Source organism: Eucalyptus grandis, chromosome 6 (genome assembly GCF_016545825.1).
Source record: "Eucalyptus grandis isolate ANBG69807.140 chromosome 6, ASM1654582v1, whole genome shotgun sequence".
NCBI lineage: Eukaryota > Viridiplantae > Streptophyta > Magnoliopsida > Myrtales > Myrtaceae > Eucalyptus > Eucalyptus grandis.
In genome coordinates this window covers 54,717,349-54,739,860 of record NC_052617.1, presented here as the reverse complement: position 1 = coordinate 54,739,860, position 22,512 = coordinate 54,717,349, and the positions used below count along the sequence as shown (strand labels likewise).

Below are 22,512 nucleotides of genomic sequence, written 5' to 3'. Positions count from 1 at the left end.
GGCACATGAACCCCCATGCTTGTTCTCGAACCCGTGGTAGTGGGGTTAGGTCCACCATGCCTTGCCTAAGGATTCCAGTGCCCAAGTCCATTTAGGTTGCTCTTCGAGACACCAATGCCCTTGTTCCAGACATAGGCTCGGTAATATTGAGATCAAGCCTAGGTCCTCACCGATTGTACCTAGGTCCATCAAGGCCAATTCTTTTTTACAAGGGTGCCTATGCCCAGGATGCTAGGCCCGGTAATGTCGAGGCTGAGCCTAGGTAGGTGTTCATCGAGGCCAAAAAAAGTTTATAAAGAAAAATCGAATTTTTAAATATTTAAATATTTCTCCTTTTTTCTTTTAGGAAAACATATTTTTAGAAATGCCACAATATTTACAAAACAAATCAAGCCCTAGTGTTAAAAGGACATGTGCGAATTTTGTTATCATTTTCGCCCGGCAATTCCATTGACTTCTTCTTCTTCTTCCGACGAAGTAGGGTTTTCTCTGCTTCTAGGCCAACGTATTCTTTGTTCATCACAGAGACGTGTGAAAGAGACGAAGTCAATTCATTCTTCTTTACTCCACGTCGTGAGCCCTTTAGTTTTATTAAAGAGGAGAGAGAGAGAGGAGAGAGAGAGCTTGGAAAATAGCTGAACAAGCAAAACAACGTGGACCAATTCCTTGTATTCCAAGAAATCAATTCTTGAATACGTAGAGATTCCTTGTATTTTCAAGAGCTCGTCAATTGATTTTTTTTTTCCCTCATATGAAAGTGCCCACTCGGCGTGTTATTTAATGAAGGAATTGAGGTCACGAACTCACTCGTTTTCCCTCGAGAATTGGACCTTTCCAGTTTCCACTGGTCAATCATCACCCGTCTCCATCCCCGTGGCCCCAAGATTCTCACTTCTCGCGCTAACTCGTGGATAGATGCAAGTTGTTCACGGACAAAATTATCCAAGAATTATATATATATATATTAATTCAACCATAAATATTTTAATTTCACTAATTAAATTTATTAGGTCAAAGGCTCAATTAGCAAAATGTAAAAAAATTTAAAACTAATAAAATTATAATGTTTAAAATTGAATTGATAAAAGTACGCTAGATTGAGGCATTTTTGTACAATTTTCCCGTTGTTCAAGATAAACAAAAATTGCTCTAGGTATATATAAAGTTGTTTTGGACAAATACAAGTTATTCATGCTACCGGAGGTTCTTGAACCAGGGACTTCTACTTTTGAAATCACATTAGAACGTTTGACAAAAAGTTTAAACCACTATATGTAGAAAAGTTATATCTACATAAGGCATGTTACAATCCTAACAAATTACTCATTTATCGTGTCACGGCCTAACTTAGATCAACTTTTAGAGGCAAAATTACATTAGAGAATAGTTTAGTCCGCAACTTCATTAGCCGAGCATGAAAAGAGACACTGCCTAATCATCATCACAAACCCAGCTCAATTCATCACATGTATATCTATATTTTAGGTTGGAAAATTCGACTTCACGCAAGGATCGGAGTTCTTAAAACCCATCTTGGCAGGCCAAAAACGATGCATCTAGCGCGACCATAATCGGGTCCTTATCCGAATCCGTGTACCAACAAGCGATTAAAGAACGTGAAAGAGAACTCGTGCTTGTTTGTTTCCTCATCAAAAGTCTGTCTGTTCGTCGAAAGCACGACGTATAAACTACTCTATTATACGCGACATTGTCAAACCACCACACAAAATTAGGAGCAAAAAAATAAGGGGAAAAAACAAATGGTATCGACATTGACGTTTCGCTGTCGCATCCCTCTCTGTCTTCGAGCATATTTCTTGTCCCTTCACGGGGCAAGAACAATAGTAAACTCATAAAAATTGCATTTTTTTTTTTTTTTTGCATGTAAAGTTCGGTGGTCTCGAATTAGGGCTTTGAGTTGCTGCTGTACTTGTACAGGAAACCCTAACCCGCTTCCCCCCTTTTACCTATACTCATTCTCATCCGAATATATCATTATCCTTATCAATTATTGACCGACCTCAACTGACCACTGAGCATCCAGAATTTTAGTTTTTATTTGATTTATTTTATTCTTAGTCATGAAAGCATGAGAAGGCCTTTATGAGGTCAAACTCGGCTGTTCCCGTAGCAAAACGAGTGGTGCGTAATGAAAGTTGACCAGTTCCTTTCGAGAGGATAATTTAGTGACGCGCCGTATAGCTCCACGAAAAGAAAATAAGTCTCTTTTGAAAAAAAAACAACAATGAATAAAAAAGCTTAGTGATTCACACTTCACCATATAATTAATGGACATGTAAATCGATACTTGATCACACGGTTATGGATAAAAAGTCTTTCCAATTCACCTAATTTTAAGTCAAAGAAGGCTTTTAACGCCAAAAGCAAATGGTTGGGATCTAGGGTTGTCGATATCGAACAAAAAGCCCGATTTAAAAGTTCAAGAATAACTAAAAATATAAGAGAATTCATCGGACGAGTCTCCCATGAATTACCTCAATCGACCATAAAAATTACTCTTACATTTTAATTATGCTATATGTTATAGATTAAGTTTACTTTTAAAACAGAGCTCTCTAAATAGTCGTGACTTATATTGATATTTTTACAAAGAATTGGGACTATAGGCATGTTGGAAAACTTCTGTAGACGACAGTGACCGCTCCTTCTCCCTCTCTAGACGAGAAAAAGAAAATGAAGGATTCTTAAAAAAGAAAAAGAAAGAACTCGCCTATGTGAAATGCATTCCATGATCCTCTTAGTACTTGTGTCATTGACAAATTGTTTTTCCCTTTTACCTTTTCAACAATATACTTTTCCTCTTTTTTGTCATAAAATTCCAATTAGGACCGAACCACCTCCACGCCCCCTGTCCTTCTAGAAGGGGGACGAAGAGAGCGTTACGTTACGCGCCGACGAAGACCGAGCCCTCCCCCACCCATCAACCAATCGCCCACGTTTGGCGTCTCGCGAGACCCATTCACGTCGCTCCACGTGGTCAACGCGGCCCCTCGCTCCTGCTCACGTGCGGGCCCACCCTTCCGGTCACGCGGCCCCGCCGTGCGACAGCCCCGTGACGCTAGCTTAGCGCAGTTCACACCAGTCGGAACGGGGACAGACATCCCTCGCGGAAATGATCCGCTGCTGCAGAGTGCAGGAATACGCGGACAGACATCCCACGGCCGGCGGGCGGCGACGGCACTTTCCGAGTGACGCATCGTCGATCGACGGTCCGCGATGCGGATGTCCGAAATCGACGGCCGAGATCCGATCCCGCCGGCTGCGCGTGGGGGGCGCGTCGAGCGGGGTAAAAAATTAAAAAAAGGCGATCTATGGGGATTCTACGGCAGGAAGGGTTAAGTTAATTAAAATTTAATCTAATCTAATCATGCTAATTATGGTAAATCTCCCTCGCTTTCGCGTGGACCTCTCCCTTTCCAAGCTACCGATAATACGCGGTCCAGGATGCTTCCCCGCCCATAAATTCCCCTACCCCTTTAGGGTTTCATCATTCCTTCCTTCGCTTCCTCTCGTTTTGCTGTACGGACTTCAATCGCAAGAACGAGCCCCGAAATTGATAGAGATTCGGCGCATATTCTCAGATGGGTGTTTGCTAAGATTTCGATTCGATCCCTCCGCGGTCGAGAAATCCGATAAAGCCGCGAACTTTCGCCATTTCCGTACCTGGGTCTCGGCGTTCTTTGCCGTAGGAGGATCAAGAAAGATGCCTGCGACGGAGTACCAGGGCTCGTACATTGGCCGGTCGATCCTGAGCTTTCGGCGCGACCAGGCCGTCCATTCCGTGGACCCGACCCACGAGGCGACGAGCGCCGAGCTGGAGATGGAGGCCTTCCAGAAGCAGGTCGCCGACCGGTTTCTTGATCTGTCGTCGGCCGGCCCGGAGGAGCTGCTCTCGCTCCCGTGGATTCGGAAGCTGCTCGACGCGTTCCTGTGCTGCCAGGAGGAGTTCAGGGTGATCATGTTCAATCACAAGTCCCAGCTGTCGAAGTCCCCCATGGACAGGTCGATTGCCGATTTTCACGAGAGGAGCATCAAGGCCCTGGACGTCTGTAATGCGATCCGGGACGGGGTCGAGCAGGTTAGGCAGTGGCAGAAGCTCCTGGACATCGTCCTGTGCGCGCTGGACAGCCGGAAGAGCTTGAGCGAGGGCCAATTCCGCCGCGCGAAGAAGGCGCTGATCGATTTGGCCATCGGGATGCTCGACGAGAAGGAGGCCGGCGGGTCGGGGGTGGCGGCGCACCGGAACCGGTCCTTCGGCCGCAGCAGCGTGTCCCGGGACCACCGCTCGCTGGGCCATTTCAGGTCGCTCTCCTGGAGCGTCTCCAGGTCGTGGTCCGCCGCCAGGCAGATTCAGGCGATCGGGACCAACTTGTCTGCCCCGAGGGGGAACGAGATCGTGGCCACCAATGGCCTCGCCGTGCCGGTCTTCACGATGAACTCGGTCCTCCTCTTCGTGACGTGGGCCCTCGTGGCGGCGATCCCCTGCCAGGACCGCGGGCTGCAGGTGCATTTCTCCATCCCGAGGCAGTTCGCCTGGGCCGCGCCGATCCAGTCGCTCCACGAGAGGATCGTGGAGGAATCGAAGAAGAGGGAGAGGAGGAACGCGCGCGGATTGTTGCGGGAGATCCATCAAATCGAGAGGGGCGCGAGGATAATGAGCGAATTGGTGGATTCGGCCCAATTCCCGCTGTCGGCCGAGAAGGAAGAGGAGGTGAGGCAGAGAGCGGAGGACCTGGCGGAGGTGTTTGAGGCTGTGAAGGATGGCTTGGATCCATTGGAGAAGCAAGTACGAGAGGTCTTCCATCGGATTGTGCGGAGCCGCACCGAGGGGCTCGATTACATCGGGAGCGCGAACCGTTCTGAGTAGAGGGAGCGGTCTCGACGGTCGGACTTTTGTAAAGAAATATATATGAATGTAGCATAGGGGAAGAACCTTACTGGGTTCTGTGCTTCCTTTACTGTTTTGTTCATGATCTAATAATGTCTTGGAGGAAGGTATATGACATGTCTTACATGTGTTTTGGGTAAATTTTGGTGTTTGAGCATCTGTATAATTAGGCCGTTCTTGTTCTATGCTCCTTCTTTTTGCTCTTTCGTCAGTACATTGCATTGCAAATACTGGATTAAACTCGGTTGGAACATGCACCATCTGTTTTGCTTCTCATCATCAGGCTTCTCAATCCAGTTTTGGTCTGGGTACCGTTGTGACAGTGGAATCTGAAGTCCCAGATGATGACTGTCTTCTGTCTTTCTGGATCATTCGACATTGATGCAGAAAGTACTGATTGTATAAAAACATAGAGACTGGAAAGCACAGTAGCTTGTTTTTATTTATTTATGTGGCAACACCAGATTGTTCTGCCAACTTTCGACCTTGACCACATGTGATCTTCTATGTTAAGGAACAGAGCCATTCAGGTTCTGTACTGCTCGATTATTTTTAATTGGCTATGCGCCGTTGCAATGTTTTACGGTCAAATTGTGTTGATCTTGGATTGGCGGTGGTACGTGACTTCCATAACGAAACTTCGACAGCTCAGGGAATTGCTGTGCCGGGGTCTCGAGGGTGCGGTCGGTCAAGGTTACAGCTTCTGGAGCTGGGATTTGACTCTGACCTGAGGAGGAGAAGGACAAATGTTCCTACGTTTGACTTTTGACTGGTTCTTTTGTGTCTGAACTCTGAACTCTGAAGAGGTGTCTGTCTGTCTCTGGAACGTCGTGGTATTGGCAGAACGTTCGTAAGGAAAGGAGGACAGCGTGGCAGGCAGCGGCCGAAGCCAAGCCAATAAAGAAAGAAACACATGGTCTGCAATCTTGCATAATATTTTATGCGTGTCTATGTATGTCATGATCTACTTTTTCGATCTTTGACTCTCTCGAGAAGTTAATCAGTTCACACTACGAAAACAAAAATACTTTGAAGTACTAGTTAAATTTCTCCAACGAGCCGGATTGGTGTGAAGAACCATTCATTTTGTTGGTCGTGTTAGGAATTTCATTTTGGACAAGATCGATCTATTACATGAAGAAAATCTTAATCTAAAAATGATTGAGCTAATAATAAGTAGGCCGAGCATGATTTGCGTGACTTGTTTAATTAAAAAGTTCTTATTAGATTGGTTTAACCTGAACATGATACGAATAATGACCCAAACTACTTTGTTTGGATTATTTATCTTTTGTGGGTGTAATTCATGAAAATGGCACATTAGATTAATGAAGAAAATGTTAAAGTAGGACTAGCAAAATTTCGAACTCAATTCCTTCTTTTTTTTTTTTTTTGGTAAGAACGAACTCAATTCCTTCATCGTTAGATTAATGAAGAAAATTTAATATAAGATAGTGACGGTTAATTTCTCGATTTACTTATAATCTGTGCATGTGTGCATCTATCTATATATATATATATATATATATATATATATATATTGTTATTACATTGATTGAAGAAAAGATATATCCAACTAGATTTGGACACCAATCATTTCAAGCAACCTACCCATTTACATCCATAGAATCTAATTGCAGATGGACCTCCCGTCTTTCTTGACCGCAATTAAGGAAGTTGGGTGTGGTAAAGTCTTCTATAAATTTCAATTCCAAAAGCTACCTTTTGTCCTTAGGACTACGAAAATCACGAATTGTGTGGCCAAACCGAGCATGACATTTGTACGGTTACAAGTCTAATTGAGGTGAATTAAACTCAAAAGGATGAACCAAAATAATCAAATCCTAACTACTTTATCTATAGTGAACCAGATGCTATTAAGTCATCATTAGAAATTCTTATAAGCACTGGTTAACATTAACTGCATAATAATTTAGGTTCGTAAAAGAAATGGTATAATAAAGTTCACAAAATAAATAAGGCAGCGCTAGATTTCCCCATATTGTAGTGGTCTTACCATGTTTCGGGTAGGGTAATAATGTGATTAGAGGGTCAGTGTGGGTCGATATTTTAAGAATAACTATGGATGGATGTTCGTAAAATAAATGGTATAATAAAATTCACAAAATAAATAAGGCAGCGCTAGATTTCCCCATATTGTAGTGGTCTTACTATGTTTCGGGTAGGGTAATAATGTGATTGGAAGGTCAATGTAGGTCGATATTTTAAGAATAACTTGTGGTGGATGGACATATTAGGGTACACACTTAAATAGAATAAGGTTCCCCCCTCCTCTTACATACAGCAATTGTTCTTCCATCGAGACCATCTAAGAGAGGGAAAAGGAGAGAAACCCGGTTTGGATTCACGTGATTTCACCCTTTTCGAACGGTTCTTGTCCAAACCAAGTATGCTCTAACATCTTGGCATTCTAAGTTGTATAATTATAGATTGTCGATTTTCTTATAGTCGGCACTCGTGATCGATCCTCGCACCATCAACACTCTCGATATGAGCTGGGGTTGGTGACACTTCAAATCAATGCCAAAACGAGGAATTGAATGCAGAAATGGCCTTCCTCCATTCTCGACCGCAAAGGAGGGGACTTCACCAACCATGCCGAATGGACCTCTGCCTGAGATTAGGGTAGTTAGCTGTCCGATGGCAACACAACACCCAAAAAAAAGCTTATTTTGTCTTCTTCATCTTATCCAATGTAAACCCTCAGGTCGCATCCAATTCCACCTGGATGAATATTGTCCGAAAGCTGGGAGGGGGTCGAGCATCATGCGAGCCTCAAATTGGACTTGGAGAAGTACAGCACCACCAGCATAAATTGAATTAATCAGCACTGTACTTTGACGCGACGTACCATCTGGATTTAGACTTAACAAGGGTCTCGAGAACATTTTTGGAGCGTAATTTATAAAGTATTTGGCTTTCACAAATATCAATTACGTGTATATCATGAGAACAATCGGTATGATCCTGAAAATGCAAGATTTCTTATTCAGCAAACAAGATCCTTGTTAATGTTATGATTTTGACCGAAGTCCAAGAATTCCAACGTAGAAGTCAATACCCAGAAATTTTAATCTCGTCGAAACAAGAAAGAGGCTAGTATTTGAACACAGCGTTGCCAAAAATTGGCTCATGATATTCTCCGGCTGAAGGATCGTCAAATGTTACGAATTTCATCATTGTTCTCCAAACAAAAGGATACTTTTGGTGAAGTCCGGTACAAATAGAAAAATATAATTAAGGGAGCACATGAAACTCAATCTGAGTCTTGACCAATGATGACCTGGGTGATGAGCTTTCTTAAGCTGCAGTGCATAGGAACCGGGTAGGGAGCAAGGTCCGGACGTTTTGGCCCAATACTTTCTACATTTTGGAGGTTCAATGTCACTACGGGCCCAAGCAATCGTGCCTTAGCAAATACCTGAATCTCCTGGTAAAATGTTTGCGTTTTCCATCGCCAGTGAGCTAAGTATTCCAGCTTTCTTTAACGATGAACATTCATGAATTTATGTTGGTGGAGAGCACTACGAAATTTCCAGGCCCCTCCAGGACTGAGGATTCTCGAGCATGACACGATAAAATGATCTTGTATGTTATGTACACCGGAAATTTTGTGGAACTTATAACTCCGACTTATGACCCGGATGAAGGTTTAGATGGAAATGGACACTGGTCGACACATTTTGGCTGTTATTTTCCGGATCCTGAGTCTTGAAAACAAAGTGATTAAGTTTGAGCTATATCGTTAACGTCACAGACTATGCAGGCGAACACGAGATGAAGTAACAGGAATCGGCACACCTAGATCATGTACTAATTACTGAGCACCGCTTTTCGAAATTCTGGGAACTCAGACGTTGAATTTATTTCACTACGGCTTACTATAGTCTTTAACTCAACATGCTCTAGGTTGCCTGCTCTAGTAAAAGAAATTTTTGGAGTCTTCAAAATTCAGGTCTTATAGTTAGAATTTTCCTCGGTGATGCGGGGAAACAGGACTTGAAGGTGCTCATAAGTTTAGAAGACAAACAGTTGTAGAGCTCCATAGAAAATTGCAGAGAAGTGTGCTCTATTTGAGTTTGCTCGTAGCACCTGTTGTATCATTAGTATCTGGTCTGATAAGATGCAGATATATGTCTTTGAAAACTTATGTTACGTTTTAGACAATCACGAAATATGATGTCTAAGCTGGGGAATCAGATCCCTTGATAGATGCTAGTATATCGCAGGGCTCGAGGGCGCAAATAGTCCTCCACCCGGTTTCTGGTCCAACAGATAAATTGCTCATCTGTACTGACGAGAAATTCTTTTCCAACTCCACTTAAATTTTCTCGATTAAGAATGCCAGCCAGGTTACTGCAGGCTGAGAGTTCCCACGTTATGTAGGACACATTAACAAAGGACGAATTTGATTGTGCTATCAAGTGTCAAAATTCACCAGTACGTGCCTTTTGAACATAAATTGCAGCAGACGCAACCGTGCTTTCGCACATCTTAACTGTGAACTTCTCATTAAAGTCTATGTAATAGAAGTGATTTTCGCCCGTTTAACTGTCACATAAATCGCTCTTATGCATCTAAAGCTAGTCAAATTCCGTCACCCGAGAAAGAGAGAACATCCTTGAGATTAATGACCTTTCTTACCTAGTAAAGATCCCACAATTATTTAAGCTTTACTTTACAGCTTTTTGGCTTGCTTGGAAATTTTCCTGACACTAAATTGCTTTTCAACTTAAAAAAAAAAATGCCGCCGAAACGAAAAGAAAACCGATTCATGCCTCCGGGCGACGATAAATTTCACAAGTAAAGATTGACGAATGATGAAAGTGGGTGAAAGGAAATAAAGGCAAAGAAGAAAGTTGAAAAAAGAGAAGAGGGAGCAATTGATTACACAGCAAAACTAAAGGCCAAAGCTTGCCAATGATTCCAAAGTAGGGTCAAGGCAAGAAGCATCATCATATTACATGGTCTAATTATATTCTCTAAAGCTACTTTTAAGGACCCCAAATAACCTCCCACTCATTAGCCTACTCACATTCTTTACACACTAGCTGTAGTTGCCTCCTAAATTCCTTTTTTTTCCCCTCTTTTTAGCTCAATTTTTGTGGTCACAGCATCAAGAACATTGCACACAGTAGAGCCATTTGTAGTTGAAGCAACCCCACCACCTCCTGCAATCAAAGGACAAAGGGATATGTAATTGAGACCCCAATCAACAGCTCATCTATCTTTTCAGATCTACATGTGAAGCTCAAGTATGAAGACCATGTCAAGACTCAAAAGAGTAATTAGATAAAGTTTCCTACGCTTTCAGCAATTTCCATTTTTTTATTTGACTTTTGGGTACATAAGGTTTCACCACCCATTTCGGATTGCAAGTGTAAGAGACGACAGAATGGACCAAAAGAGCAATGATGGCGGCACATTTTTAAGCAGGCAAAGTTATGATCATTGAGTAAGACTATATTATGAATTGCTCATTTTCAAAACGGCAGATGTTTTTCAGCTATTGATTGTCTCAAAATACTTAAAACAAGCCACAAGAACTGATAAAGAATAGCCAAGAATGATGCGCGGCATGATTTAAAATCAGAACCCACTAGACTTCAATACATCAAAACATCGTGCAAAAAGCTTCTAACTATCCCTCGTGGAGTTCAGCCATAGCCAACCGTCAGGTTTCAATTAAAGCTGTAAAGATCAAAGGAGCTGCACCCTACTTAAATAGCTCCTATAATTAGTCACCTCTTGAGACTTGTAATGTCAATGTGGGTTTCTATCAACATCAACCCCAACTGAACAAACACTGACAAAAACAGTATGCACTATCGGTCCATCAAAATGTACTCTTGACATAATCAATCATCCAATATAACCACTTTAATATTCATTCACGAATGAATATTCTTGTTAATAGTCGCTTTTTTGATGAATCGAACTAGTCTCGTACCTGTTTTCCGTGATCTGCCTGAGACAGAGGCCTTATTGTGGCAGAGTCCACTTCTCCTGTAGGCAGAGGAACTGCAGGATTGCTATTAATAAAGGGAATCCCGCCTTTGTCCGGCAACGAGCTTGCGGCTGGTGCAGGTCCCGGCGAGAGCTTCTCGTGAGGGCGGTATGGCCATGGAAACGTCGGCGAGGATGACACAGTCCCTCCCGTGGTCGGGGCCGGGGCCTGCACTGGAGGTGATTCTGACGGGATGATTACACTCTCTGGGGATGGTGGCGGTGCTTCGGAAGAGACCTTAACGGGAAACTTTTGGGTGTCTTGGCACGCATTGAGAGAGCCATTGTTGAAGGTGAAGTAGAAATAGCCAGGGCGTGATGGGTGCCACTGGATTAGCATTGAAAGAAATAGTCAGGGAAAAAAAGAGCTAAAAATGCTTCATTTTGCAGATATTACTCAAGATCCAAGAAATAACCCGATTGATGGCAACGTTTCTTTTCGTTTAATTTTTGGGTTTGTTAGAAGAGAAAACTAATTTCAGCTTGTGAGCTTCTTCGTAACATAGTTTTCAAATGATAAATGTAGTAAAGTTCCAAAATTTTAGCAGCTTTTGTGGAGTCCAAGCTAATTACTAGCTGATAAACGTGTTTATCTAAGAAAAAGAGAAAAAACGGAAAAGTAAAGAACCCAACGGTGCACACATGAACACTCAGAGAGAGAGAGAGAGAGAGAGAGAGAGAGAGAGAGAGAGAGAGAGAGAGAGAGAGAGCATACCGTGAATGTGTTAGAGCCCGGCTTTGTAAGAAGAGTCGCTTGAGTGAAGTCGCAGAGAGTGAAGGCTCGTTGGTTCTGGAAAATGTAGAGGTCGTATTGATACTTGTGTCTGAAAACTGAGAAACGAAACAGAGAACAGGGGAATGTTAACTCTCAGCTTTGAGTTCTTGAAATCCGAAACTGAATAGAGAGCTCATCCACAATCACTCTTTCCCTTTACAAAGAGAAAAAGAAAAAGAAAAAAACACGTACTGATGGCATCTCCAACATGAACAGTCGGGTTCTTCCACTCCGAAACTCCATCCACGAGCACCGTCGAACAGTAACCCACTTTGCAGAAAACAGAGAAGAAGAAGAAGAAGAAGAAGCAGAGGAATGTGACGAACGCTGCGATCTTCATCGTGGAAACGAGCGGTTCTTGTATTCTTTCTTGCAAGCTGAAGCCGAGAGAGATGATGAAAGATGAAAAGAGGTGGAACCAGCAGTGGCTTTAATTGTCTCTGGCAGCAACCTTTTCTTTTTTCTTTCTTCTTTCTTCTCTCCAACTTTCCTTTCCACCGTGTGTATGTCTATAGAGAGAGAGAGAGAGAGAGAGAGAGAGAGTTGCACGAAGTGTCAGGAGTGCTGGGGCTTTTGACAGGAGGTGCTTTGAATGGATGACAGACAACAAATGGGTGTTGGGGATGGTGTGTGTTCTCGTTATTGCAAAAAGTCGATAAAAATATTTTATTTTTTAAAAAATCATCTCGAGATTTCAAAACTTAACTAATCAAGAAGAGTATTTACACTAATTATTCTAAAATGATTAGCGTAGTATCATCCTGCAACATCTTCAATTTCAATGCTGAAAAGAAATTGCTATATATATATATATATATATATATATATGTTCTTGGGAGGTGGAGAATACATACTATTTTACTTTCTCTTAGGAATCCTCACAACCTTTTGTATTTCATAATTACTACAGTCGCTTTTGTATAATGGCGTAATTATGCCGTGTAAAGTTTCACCCTTTTTTCTCTTTATTCTAATTCTCGATGCATTCAATTCGATTAAAATTAAAAATATATGGAGCTTGGGAGATAACAAAGGCAGTTTCTTTTTTTCTTTTTTTGAGACCTGAGGCACAGACAAGGCCTTATACGTGAATAAACATTAACACAATAAAGCATGGGCGGATGGCCCATTTGATATCTTAACGGCTGTTGCTGAGATTATGTTCTCGATTCTGGTCAGGAACAGAAACACTGATTTTCCATTTTGTTTCATTGCCTTCGTAGGTAGCGTTAATTCACTTTTGTTGTCTGCATTTTCTTGTTTTTTTGTTTGTTCTGCAGATGAGAATTTTGGGGGGAATTTGATGGGGACAATGCTTGGTGCACTGTCGATGTAATTTGCTCTTGATGGAGACTTCACTCTAGGCATTTAGATTTGTAGGTGGTAATCAAACAGCGAAGTTAGAATAATGAGATAATTGACCAAACAGATGTCATACATGCATTGTAAATGGTGATGAGTAACTCCAAGATATAGCGTAATTTGTTGAGATGTCATAAGATTTCCAATTCAAGATTCGAAGATAAAGGTAGTGGCCATCAAGTCGGCTAGCACGACTAGCTCGTGCCAACTAGACTGAAGGCTTGATTTGGTATGAATTCGGCTTCAAACTTCGAAACCCACAAACTACATGAAAATTATTTAGGGTTAGGGCCGTATGCAAAGGCCATAGATATAAATTTAACTAATTTATGAAAATTTTAAGGTATTTCATTAGCCTCTTAGCAAAATTTCCAAAATCGCCTGGGCAAGTGAACCTAAGAGACTAGTGGTTTGCTATTCGAGTAGGTAAACTGTTTAAATCGAGCGGTTTGTTAACTTGAGCAAACATCGATACTACATATAAAATAATGCACCGATGTTATGAAACTTCTTCCCACATCAAATGGATTGAGTGCATTGTGTGTTTCTCAAAACCACATATTCGAATCTTTTGAAGCATTTTTAAAGTTTTAAAATTCGATTGGTAAAGCAGTAATTATGACTATTCTAAGGTTCGATTTCAATTCACAACCCATGCTGTCCGTTTTTTTTTTTTTTTTGAAATTCCTAGATCAAATTACATCTAGCAGCGACTCACCAATCTAACCAACTAAACTAGGTCAACATTGGTTTTACCAGTTTCTATAACCAAACTCTATAATCCCTTGAATAGGTGGACAGGAGGACAGCGATGAGTAACGACCATCGGTAAGTGCTCCAGCACAATTAACTCTCTCAAATCACTTTACCTAACATATGCTAGATTAAGATTGAGTGCTCATATTATATTTGGCCATGGACATGAGGCAAAGAAGAGCAGAGAATAGACTAGTAGGGGGTTCCTAGATTGAGATAATCGATGTATTTAGTGCCATGACAGAACCAATCTACATATAAAACAGCAAGATCCTCCAAGCAGATTACATAATCCAGAACAAACAAGAAGGTCCATATTAAATGACTCTATTTTAATGCGGTTCAAAGTCATGCGTGGACCTAAAAGTTTCTCGTGGATAGAACCTTCACAAGCCTAGGCACGATTGCTATAAATCCACAAGGGGCGAACCACATGTCGTATTAAAAGGACCGCTTCTTCACTTAATGTTGAATGTTGAAGTGTGGCCGCTAGCGAAACCGTGACAGCCTTTATTTCGACATGTCTGTGAATTTCGATGTGGGCCTCATGTTTTTTTTTTTTTTTTATCCTAAAAAGAAAAGGACAGAAACAATAGTGTTTAAAAGAAAAGAACAAAAGGCGTGGTACCAAATCTTTGCTTTGGGAAGCCCAAAAGAGAAAGGGCCAGCTCTTTTTTCTCCATTCGTTGATAAAGAATTCACTCCTTTTACTTATTCTTTTCTCTAGCTCGAAATTTGGGCAAATTACTTCTGTTGATAGATTTTAGTGGATTTTCAATTGATGTGCTTTGGTCCATATCATGTCGATTTTAAAATAGATTTTTATGTGGTTGGCACATGACTAATTTCAAAAATGTCATGCTCAATATCATATCGCGGTCAAATCGATTATTTCGTTGAAAAGTGGTCAATTTTCACCAAAATGCTTTAACCTGTAGACAAATGAAAGATTAATGTACTTGACTAATGAAATTAAAGTTCATTGATTTGATTACATATTGTGCTAATCTTCAGTGACCAAAAATTCAATTTACTCAAATAGCATCGAACAATTTAGAGAGAGAGAGAGATGCTTACATTGATTAATTTGGTCGATTTTGGCCAAAATGAGACAAACTATAGATAAATGAAGTTTAATGTATCTAGTTATTGAAATCAAAGTTCAGTGACCGGTTACAAATTATGCTAAATTTTAATGTCCACCAGTATAGATTACTGAGATAATTTCTAAAGAGAGAAAAAGATGCACAAGATTTGCATGTTAAAGATATCCCGGCTGACAAGCACTCAACTAATCCTTGCAAAATATTAGTCTTTTAAGCACACCAGTAATTATGGCAACCCTTAGATTGACACTCTTGATAATGGTCCGACAGATTTTTCGTACTATTTAGCCACTCCTAAAGTCTCATCATGAAAGAAGGATGAGGCTTGTAACATAAATTTAAGGTTTGTTTGTAGGGATTTCCGAAAGAAAAGGTAACCTTTTTGATTTTCCGTGTGAAGAAAAAGACTATACTTGAAAATAGGTATCGGCATTTACTTTGTGAAAACTTTAGGCGTTTAAGATTTAAAAAAGAGTTAAAACGCATGCATCATGAGATGTAGAAAAAAGTCAAAATTAAAAAGTAAATACGAACACCCCTGGTATGGATTAAGTTACTTAGACACCCCTTGCCTTTTTTTTTTTTTTTTTAACGGAAATTACTCCGACACCCTCTCTGTTTGGATCAATGTACTTGGAGACCCTACTTGTTTTCCATAAACTACAAGCGCAGCTCTCTACATCTTCATAAACTACTTTGAGACCCTTCATTTTTTAAGTACTTGAAAGGCATAATTATTAAAAAAGGTTCTAAATTTACTGTACGGGTACCAATTAAGTTTAAATCTTTTAATTTTGCTAATTTAGTCGTAAACTTTTAGACAATTTGCCAATATATTCATTCTGACTAATTTTGACAAGGAGTTGCTAATTTGCATTGGATATCTTACATGGCATCTTGTGTCGACGTGGACAAAATGTTAAATTTTTATTTAAACTTCCTTTTTTTCTTTTTTGGTTGGTGAGAGCATCGAGATCCTCACCTGAAGCCTCACTAGCCATAGGGAGGGTGTCACAACCCTTGTCTTGATATGGGCTAGGTGACGGCATTGTGGATCAACAAAGGAAAATTAAAAAGAAAAAAGAAAAAAAGAAGGAAACAAGAAATTTGAGAAAAATATTTAAAAATGTAAAAATTATTTACGTTGATATTGACCATGCCATGTAGGATAGCCAACATCCAAAATTGGCTAGAAGGGATTACATTGACAAATCGTTTAAAGGTTTAGGACTAAATTGACCAAATTCAAAGATTTATAACTGAATTGATATTCATATAATAAATTAAATAAATTTTTGCTAAATTTTACTAATTAAAACAAAGAGTAATACTAGCATTGTTGAGGAAATTTTTGCTATTTTAGATATTTTTAAATTAACTTAAATTTTAAAGTAAGTTGTAATGTTCTGCTAGTATTTTTGACTAGTGTCTTACCACAACACGATACTCACCTTACCAAGAATGTCTTCCATCAAACTAATCACAATCACTATCTTTATCTAGCAATCGAATTGATCACGAGAGTTCTTCGAGATATTCACGAAAGACTATTCATATTGAGAGATGGCCACTCATCAACCTAACTCTCATTATATTTAGTAGGACATGTAAAAGAAATTCAGATACCTTCATGGGAAGAAAACTAAAAGGAAAGTTTAAACTTAACTTCTATTAAGAACGATTGATAGAATTTCAATTTCACAAATAGAATAATAAATTATTGTACGAATTTCTAATGTAGTTCTTTTGGAAAATCGCTGACATAACATCTAGTCATCGTCAACAATCCTGCATGACATGTTGACATAAATGGTTTTGCTTATATTACGTTAGTGATTTCCATTAACATTAATAAAATTAAAAAGTTTAAGATTGAATTGTCATATGTACAATAGATTTGGAATAAATTGATAATTTTTTCGAGTCCCAAGTTATTAAACTATGGATAGGGTTCATGTATGTTAATGATTGCTTTACAAGCCTTGCTAACTGCGAAGAGATATGAAAAGCAGCATCAGCCTTGTAAGTACCCCTCTCAAGCCTCTCTTTCATGGTATGACAAGTTGGAAAACCAATGTAACAAAAGTTCATGGAAAGAAAGCAATGTATGGGCAGGGCTTATGATCCAAACGCAACGACATAAAGCGGACATCATCATCACCCATTGTCCTCATTAGTCATTAAGCTACTGGTGTTGAACATACACGACGACACGCGTAAACGAATTACTACTTTACATGAAGAAAGTCAATCTGCTGGTTTGTTCAATGCCCACACAGATACTAGACATATGGCGGCTGCCCAAATGCGCAAAAGAGAAGAAAATAAAAGAAAAGAAAACTAAAAGGGCCATTACTGCACAGAAGGACGAACAATGAAGAAAAGCCTTCACCGAAAATGGCGGTCTATAATGCCTGCAAGCGAATGGGAAAGACAAGAGCCTGTCCAGGATTAACTTATAATACAAGGCTTATTGACACTCTTTAGAAGGCAACCTTCATCCTCCCCATATAGTGCATTAGAATTGTTCCAAACTTGAATTTGGACAATGATGTCGAGTTTGATCTTCAAGAGAGCCCAAGTGATGTGTGTAGAGTTTTGCAAGAGAATGATTAGAAGAGATACGTCTTCTGTGATAGCTATATGATGCATGCACCTTTATAATATATTAGTGATGCACATTGTGCAAACTATCTCTAAGAGGTTGTTAATACCGGTTGCCTTTCCTAGCCTTTTGCTTAACAAACATAAAGAGAATAAACAAAAGGCGATAACGATCTAATTAAAGCCCCAGTAGTCAATCTCTTAGCATGAACATTAAAAGTATGTCACTTTTTGCATATATAGTGAATACAGGTGACTCATATGCTTGCTTTTGATGATTCTCAGTTCATTCAAATAAATGGCTGATTTTAAGGAGTGAAGTTAACTCTCTAATCAAATGTTGACCCTCATCTTTGTTTTTCCACCAAAGACATTGGATGTAGGCTTGTGCTATAGATGAAGTCGTCTGTGGACTGAATCGAATCACAATATGTCAATACGGGTTGGGTCTCAGCTGATCACCAAAAAATTAGTATAGTAACATATGGTTTGTGATGGCTCGCTCCATTTTTTGAGATGTGATTGGCGTAATCTATTAGAATAAGCCTGCACAGTAACAAATCGACTTTAATGGGAAGCTTGTGTTTGTTGGAATTAATCAAATCTTGCCTCGTCTAGAGCAACATGATGCAGACCTCTCAATGCACTTTGCAGATGCTTCAGATAGAGAAGAACCAAAGGACGCTCGGAAAAGCTTAGATGTCGATGAAGAGTACTTTAACGCATTCTGAACTAAATCGTTCATTGATTTATATCATGGGGCACAATTCCTAGCAAATGCTCATCAAGGGCCCCCGTCATTGCACTCCAATGAAAGACCATCTCATATTATGGATGAACTTGGCGAGCAAAATTTATGGTCTCTCCTCCAATCGACCGTTCTTTTGAAGCAACCTAAGTTGTCATCCTCAATTATCAACCGTTGAACTAAATCTTCAATCTGTATCAAGCATTTGACCTCTTCTTAGCGTTTGGTGCTGCATATACACTTAATTTTCAAGGAACAAGACACTGACACTGGTCCAAAAGGGTTCTAGGCTAGACTTTTGTTGTCTCTGATTCATGCGTATGATAATCCTATCAGCACATAGCTCGGCTTTTCCTTGTCAATTCACAGGATCAAGAACTGAGGAAGATGCGTTCTTCATATCTGATTCTCTGCCTTGTCCTTGTTCATATCATTGAAATAGGTCGTGACTATGCAGATCCCACCAATGGGTTCACTGTTGTGCTGCTGACGAGTGGAAGATACAGTAACTGTACGACAAACCGTTGGAGGAGAGGTATGGTTTTGCGGATGGAATTATGAGGATTTGGGTCTATGCAGATGATAAACCGCACTAACCTGACAGTAAGACCATGCCCCGGACAGAACTACATATAAGAGTACTCTCCCCATCCCTACATTTATGAATTTTAAGTTGTTCTTATGTTGTTGTTGGTAGTTCAAGTTGGTCAGAGGCTAGACTCACAACTTGATCCTAATGTACTTTCTCACAGACGCTTGACTATTCATCTGGGGTATGGCAATTTAAAGGCTATGGTCCTGTGCCGAACAGGACCTCTGGAGCCATCATAGTGCAGATCCACGGCAACATGGGGCACAGTGCACACCACTACTCTGATACTAAGGATATGCGCAGGGGATGGTAAGATACTACCTTCGTGATCTGTTGCGACCAATCTTTACCAAAAGTGGTTCAGGGTGAACGTGATCCATGACAGGGATCAAGGCATCGTGGAAGTTCACCTTGAGGGGACTTCAAAGTTCGCGAAGCAAGATCATGGCCTCAGCAACCTGTACTTTAAATGCGGAGTGAATGCCGCTGCCCCCAAAGAAGAAAAAACCCAAAAATACGAGCTATACAACATGGAATTGAAGTGGAAGGACATCAAAATATACAAGAAGTGCATGTAGAGAGTAATTAAAGGGCCGTTTGCAAAAAAATAAGTCAGCAGGGTCACAATTAGCTAACTGGAAATTCCAGCGTTTTAAAAAATTTACTCAGTTCTATATCGTGCCCAAAGAAACTCTTCAGCTTTATATTTGATAGCTGGTTTTTTTTTTTGTCTTTGCTGGTTGAGCGCTTGGCTTAGAGTTAATTTCTCTAACCGATTAGCAATCATAAACTTTGTACCAAGTAGAGAATTAGGACGTTGCATCTCAAGTTGCATTTCATGTGAAGTAAATAAGGCTATGATATGCAAAACAGGGCACCTGGGAAAGCTTACTGCAGAAAAGTACAAGAAATTGTGGTCAGTTCAAAGTATGAAGCTTGGATTGACTATACAATTAGCTCTTAGTGTTTTAAACATATCTAATTAGGAAAAGACATGCTGATCAACAGCATTTGTCAACTGAAAATAGCTTTCAAAGATGAATCCCTGGAGCTTCTTTCTCTGTCTCTGCATATGTGACACCAACTCCACTGATGAGCTTCTACGCATGTGTTAATCAACTAGCTCACAAAATTTATTAGCACCCTCATTCCTCATCTTGTTTTGCTAAAGGAAAAATGGCACGATCTCTCCATGTTAAATCTCTCTTATGGTTTTGGTTAGTTTTTTTTTTTCTTTTATATACTAGCTGATCAAGCGGATCGATACTTTAACTGAAAGTGAAATTGGAGACACTGAGCTGAGAGATATGTCAGAAGATCATGTCCATGCTCATGTATTATGTCATTAATGATGCGACTATGATTTCTCATCTGCATCTTTTTTTTTTTGGGTAAGGTCTTTTGAATTTTCTTTTGGTAAGGATCTCATCTGCATCTTGTATATCAGTTTCATAGTTAATGATGGGATCACTCGAGATTAATCAACTTCCGTTCTGATAACATTTTATAGTTGGCCTTCATGTAGAATCTGCATGCCCCTAGTCATCTGACACGTCTGTCTCAGACATATCAGATTGTTGATCCATAAATTATCCAGTTCCTCCGGAATCAAGAACTGAGAGTTCAACCAAGTAGAAAGAGCCAAATTCTAACGTTATACCGATATGCACAAGGAGACAATTTGAATTGGCCTAGTCGCCTTACTAAACAAGAAAACAGAAAAAAACAATACCAAGTCCGTCTCACTAAGATGAATGGATTCTATGGATGTAGTTGGAGCAGAATGCAGAGCCATACAGAAATTCACTTTGACCTTCTCCCATTTTAGAGGAGTTTGAACAATCGCTTAGTGTAAACGAAACTGACAGGTTGCATAATCAGCTGTACCAGAAATTAACAAAACTCGTTAAGCTTGTAATTTGATGTATTTTCATGAAATTTGTGTCTAACCCCCACAAACACGAATGGATGAAAATGATGAAGATGACCATGATGAAACGGCACCATGAAGTATTCGGCACGGTGTGAATTCAATGTAGTGAAGCAATGGAAAAAACTTGCAATGGACCTCAAAGTGAATGTACAGCACGATATTGCCACTTGTCACTGTCTATTAGAAAAGACACAAACCAAATTTGCATCTTTAGGCCGATAAACAAGGACGTGTTGTTCATGTGAATGTAATGGAGTGCGACAACAGCTATCTTGTGAAAGAATCAGCAGACATATCCACCATTGTTTAAATCCACAAATAATAATTAACAGACTAAACCTACTACACTAAAGACCAAGTAATGGAGCATCAATCAACCCTTTTTCATTGGCATAATTGGACGGTCATACACTTTCTCAGAAACTAGGAATCACTGTATATATACATGAGATTACATGGACAAGACAAGGTCGTTCGAATTGTCAAAAGGACAAGCATGTCTGTCCATGGAAAGAAGACCAGGGTATGCTCTGCTGTGTTAAGATTAGAAAATCATATCTGGTTCCTGCATTGTTTATGCCATCCTTACATATAGAAGCTTCGCCTTAACTAGCTCCTCAGCAATTTCTCAAGACTGAGAAGAAAGAAAAATGGAAATTCCTTTTAGCCATGCGCTTTTGTTCTTTGTTGTCCTGGTCTCGAGTCATAATCCAAAATCCAATCTGTTCTGTTCTGCTGATCCTACAGACGGTTTCACTGAGGTACCGTTGACAGATACAAACTTTGAGCTGCAAAAGCCTTACGACATTCCACTGGAGGAGCGCTACAGCTTCGTGGACGGGGTGCGCAAGTTGTGGGTCTACGCCAATGACAAACCCCACGATCCAAGCAGTCACACTCAACCACGCACCGAAGTTCGGATCAAAGTAATTCTTGAACCCCTCTACAGTTCATCGTTGTGATAGTGATTCATTAAACAAGAAATTGATCAAATTAGCCGAATCTTTTCTACTTTATTCTGTCTCAATTTCTCTGTTCCATCCTCGATTTTGTACCACAAATTTGTAAGCACCAAGGTTACACATTCGGCAGGGTCTAGATTACTCGTCTGGGGTCTGGCAATTCGAAGGGCACGGTTTCGTGCCCAATGGGACATCTGGCGCTACGATAGCCCAAATACATGGTGCAGCTCATGGAAATACTACCCTGATACTGAGGATCTATGATGGGGACATGCGGTACTACAGCGGGAACCTTATTGCCACTGGCCTCTACGACAGGTGGTTCAGGCTTAACATAATCCACGACGTCGATGGAGGGAAAGTGACCGTGTTTCTCGACGGGAATCAAGTGTTCCAGGTGGCCGACAAAGGGCCCGGTGATCTGCATTTCAAGTGTGGAGTGTATGGGGCGCCAGCTAACGTAAGCTACTACATGGAATCGAGGTGGAGAGACATCAAAATCTACAAGAAGTGAAGGGCGACGAGCTTCGTGGTCATTTTGCGAAATTTGGCTTGCGAATAAATCCTGTCAGGTAACAAGATCGATTGTGAGGGAGCGACTGTTGTCTTTAAGAATCCTAAGGATTTGACCCGTGATCCTGATCACTATGAATATAACCAGTGACATTAGCAGTTAGACCCTCTTCCATGTCTGGATAATAATTCCTGATAGAGAATGCCACTGTCCCCGAATTCAGC

At 40.5% G+C, this 22,512-nt stretch overlaps 4 protein-coding genes across 4 annotated transcripts; 3 read left to right on the top strand and 1 right to left on the bottom strand.

The window, feature by feature from the left end:
• Positions 1-3,470: 3,470 nt before the first annotated feature.
• LOC104450857 lies at positions 3,471-5,112 on the top strand. The gene has a single exon (XM_010065560.3). It carries the CDS (start codon positions 3,725-3,727, stop codon positions 4,886-4,888), a length of 1,164 nt encoding a protein of 387 aa, XP_010063862.2. The 5' UTR covers positions 3,471-3,724; the 3' UTR covers positions 4,889-5,112.
• Positions 5,113-9,789: 4,677 nt separating this feature from the next.
• Positions 9,790-12,261, bottom strand: LOC104450856. The gene is made up of 4 exons (XM_010065559.3): positions 11,904-12,261; positions 11,652-11,767; positions 10,881-11,264; positions 9,790-10,101 (listed from the first exon to the last, which is right to left on the bottom strand). The coding sequence occupies exons 1-4, from the start codon at positions 12,049-12,051 to the stop codon at positions 10,039-10,041; spliced, it is 711 nt and encodes a 236-aa protein (XP_010063861.1). The 5' UTR covers positions 12,052-12,261; the 3' UTR covers positions 9,790-10,038.
• A 6,413-nt stretch (positions 12,262-18,674) lies between these two features.
• Positions 18,675-19,457, top strand: LOC104452317 (citrate-binding protein-like). The gene is made up of 3 exons (XM_039314708.1): positions 18,675-18,822; positions 19,077-19,188; positions 19,265-19,457. Exons 1-3 carry the CDS (start codon positions 18,675-18,677, stop codon positions 19,455-19,457), a joined length of 453 nt encoding a protein of 150 aa, XP_039170642.1.
• A 2,005-nt stretch (positions 19,458-21,462) lies between these two features.
• Positions 21,463-22,288, top strand: LOC120286098 (citrate-binding protein-like). The gene is made up of 2 exons (XM_039314707.1): positions 21,463-21,738; positions 21,905-22,288. The coding sequence occupies exons 1-2, from the start codon at positions 21,463-21,465 to the stop codon at positions 22,286-22,288; spliced, it is 660 nt and encodes a 219-aa protein (XP_039170641.1).
• The last annotated feature ends 224 nt before the right edge of the window (positions 22,289-22,512 follow it).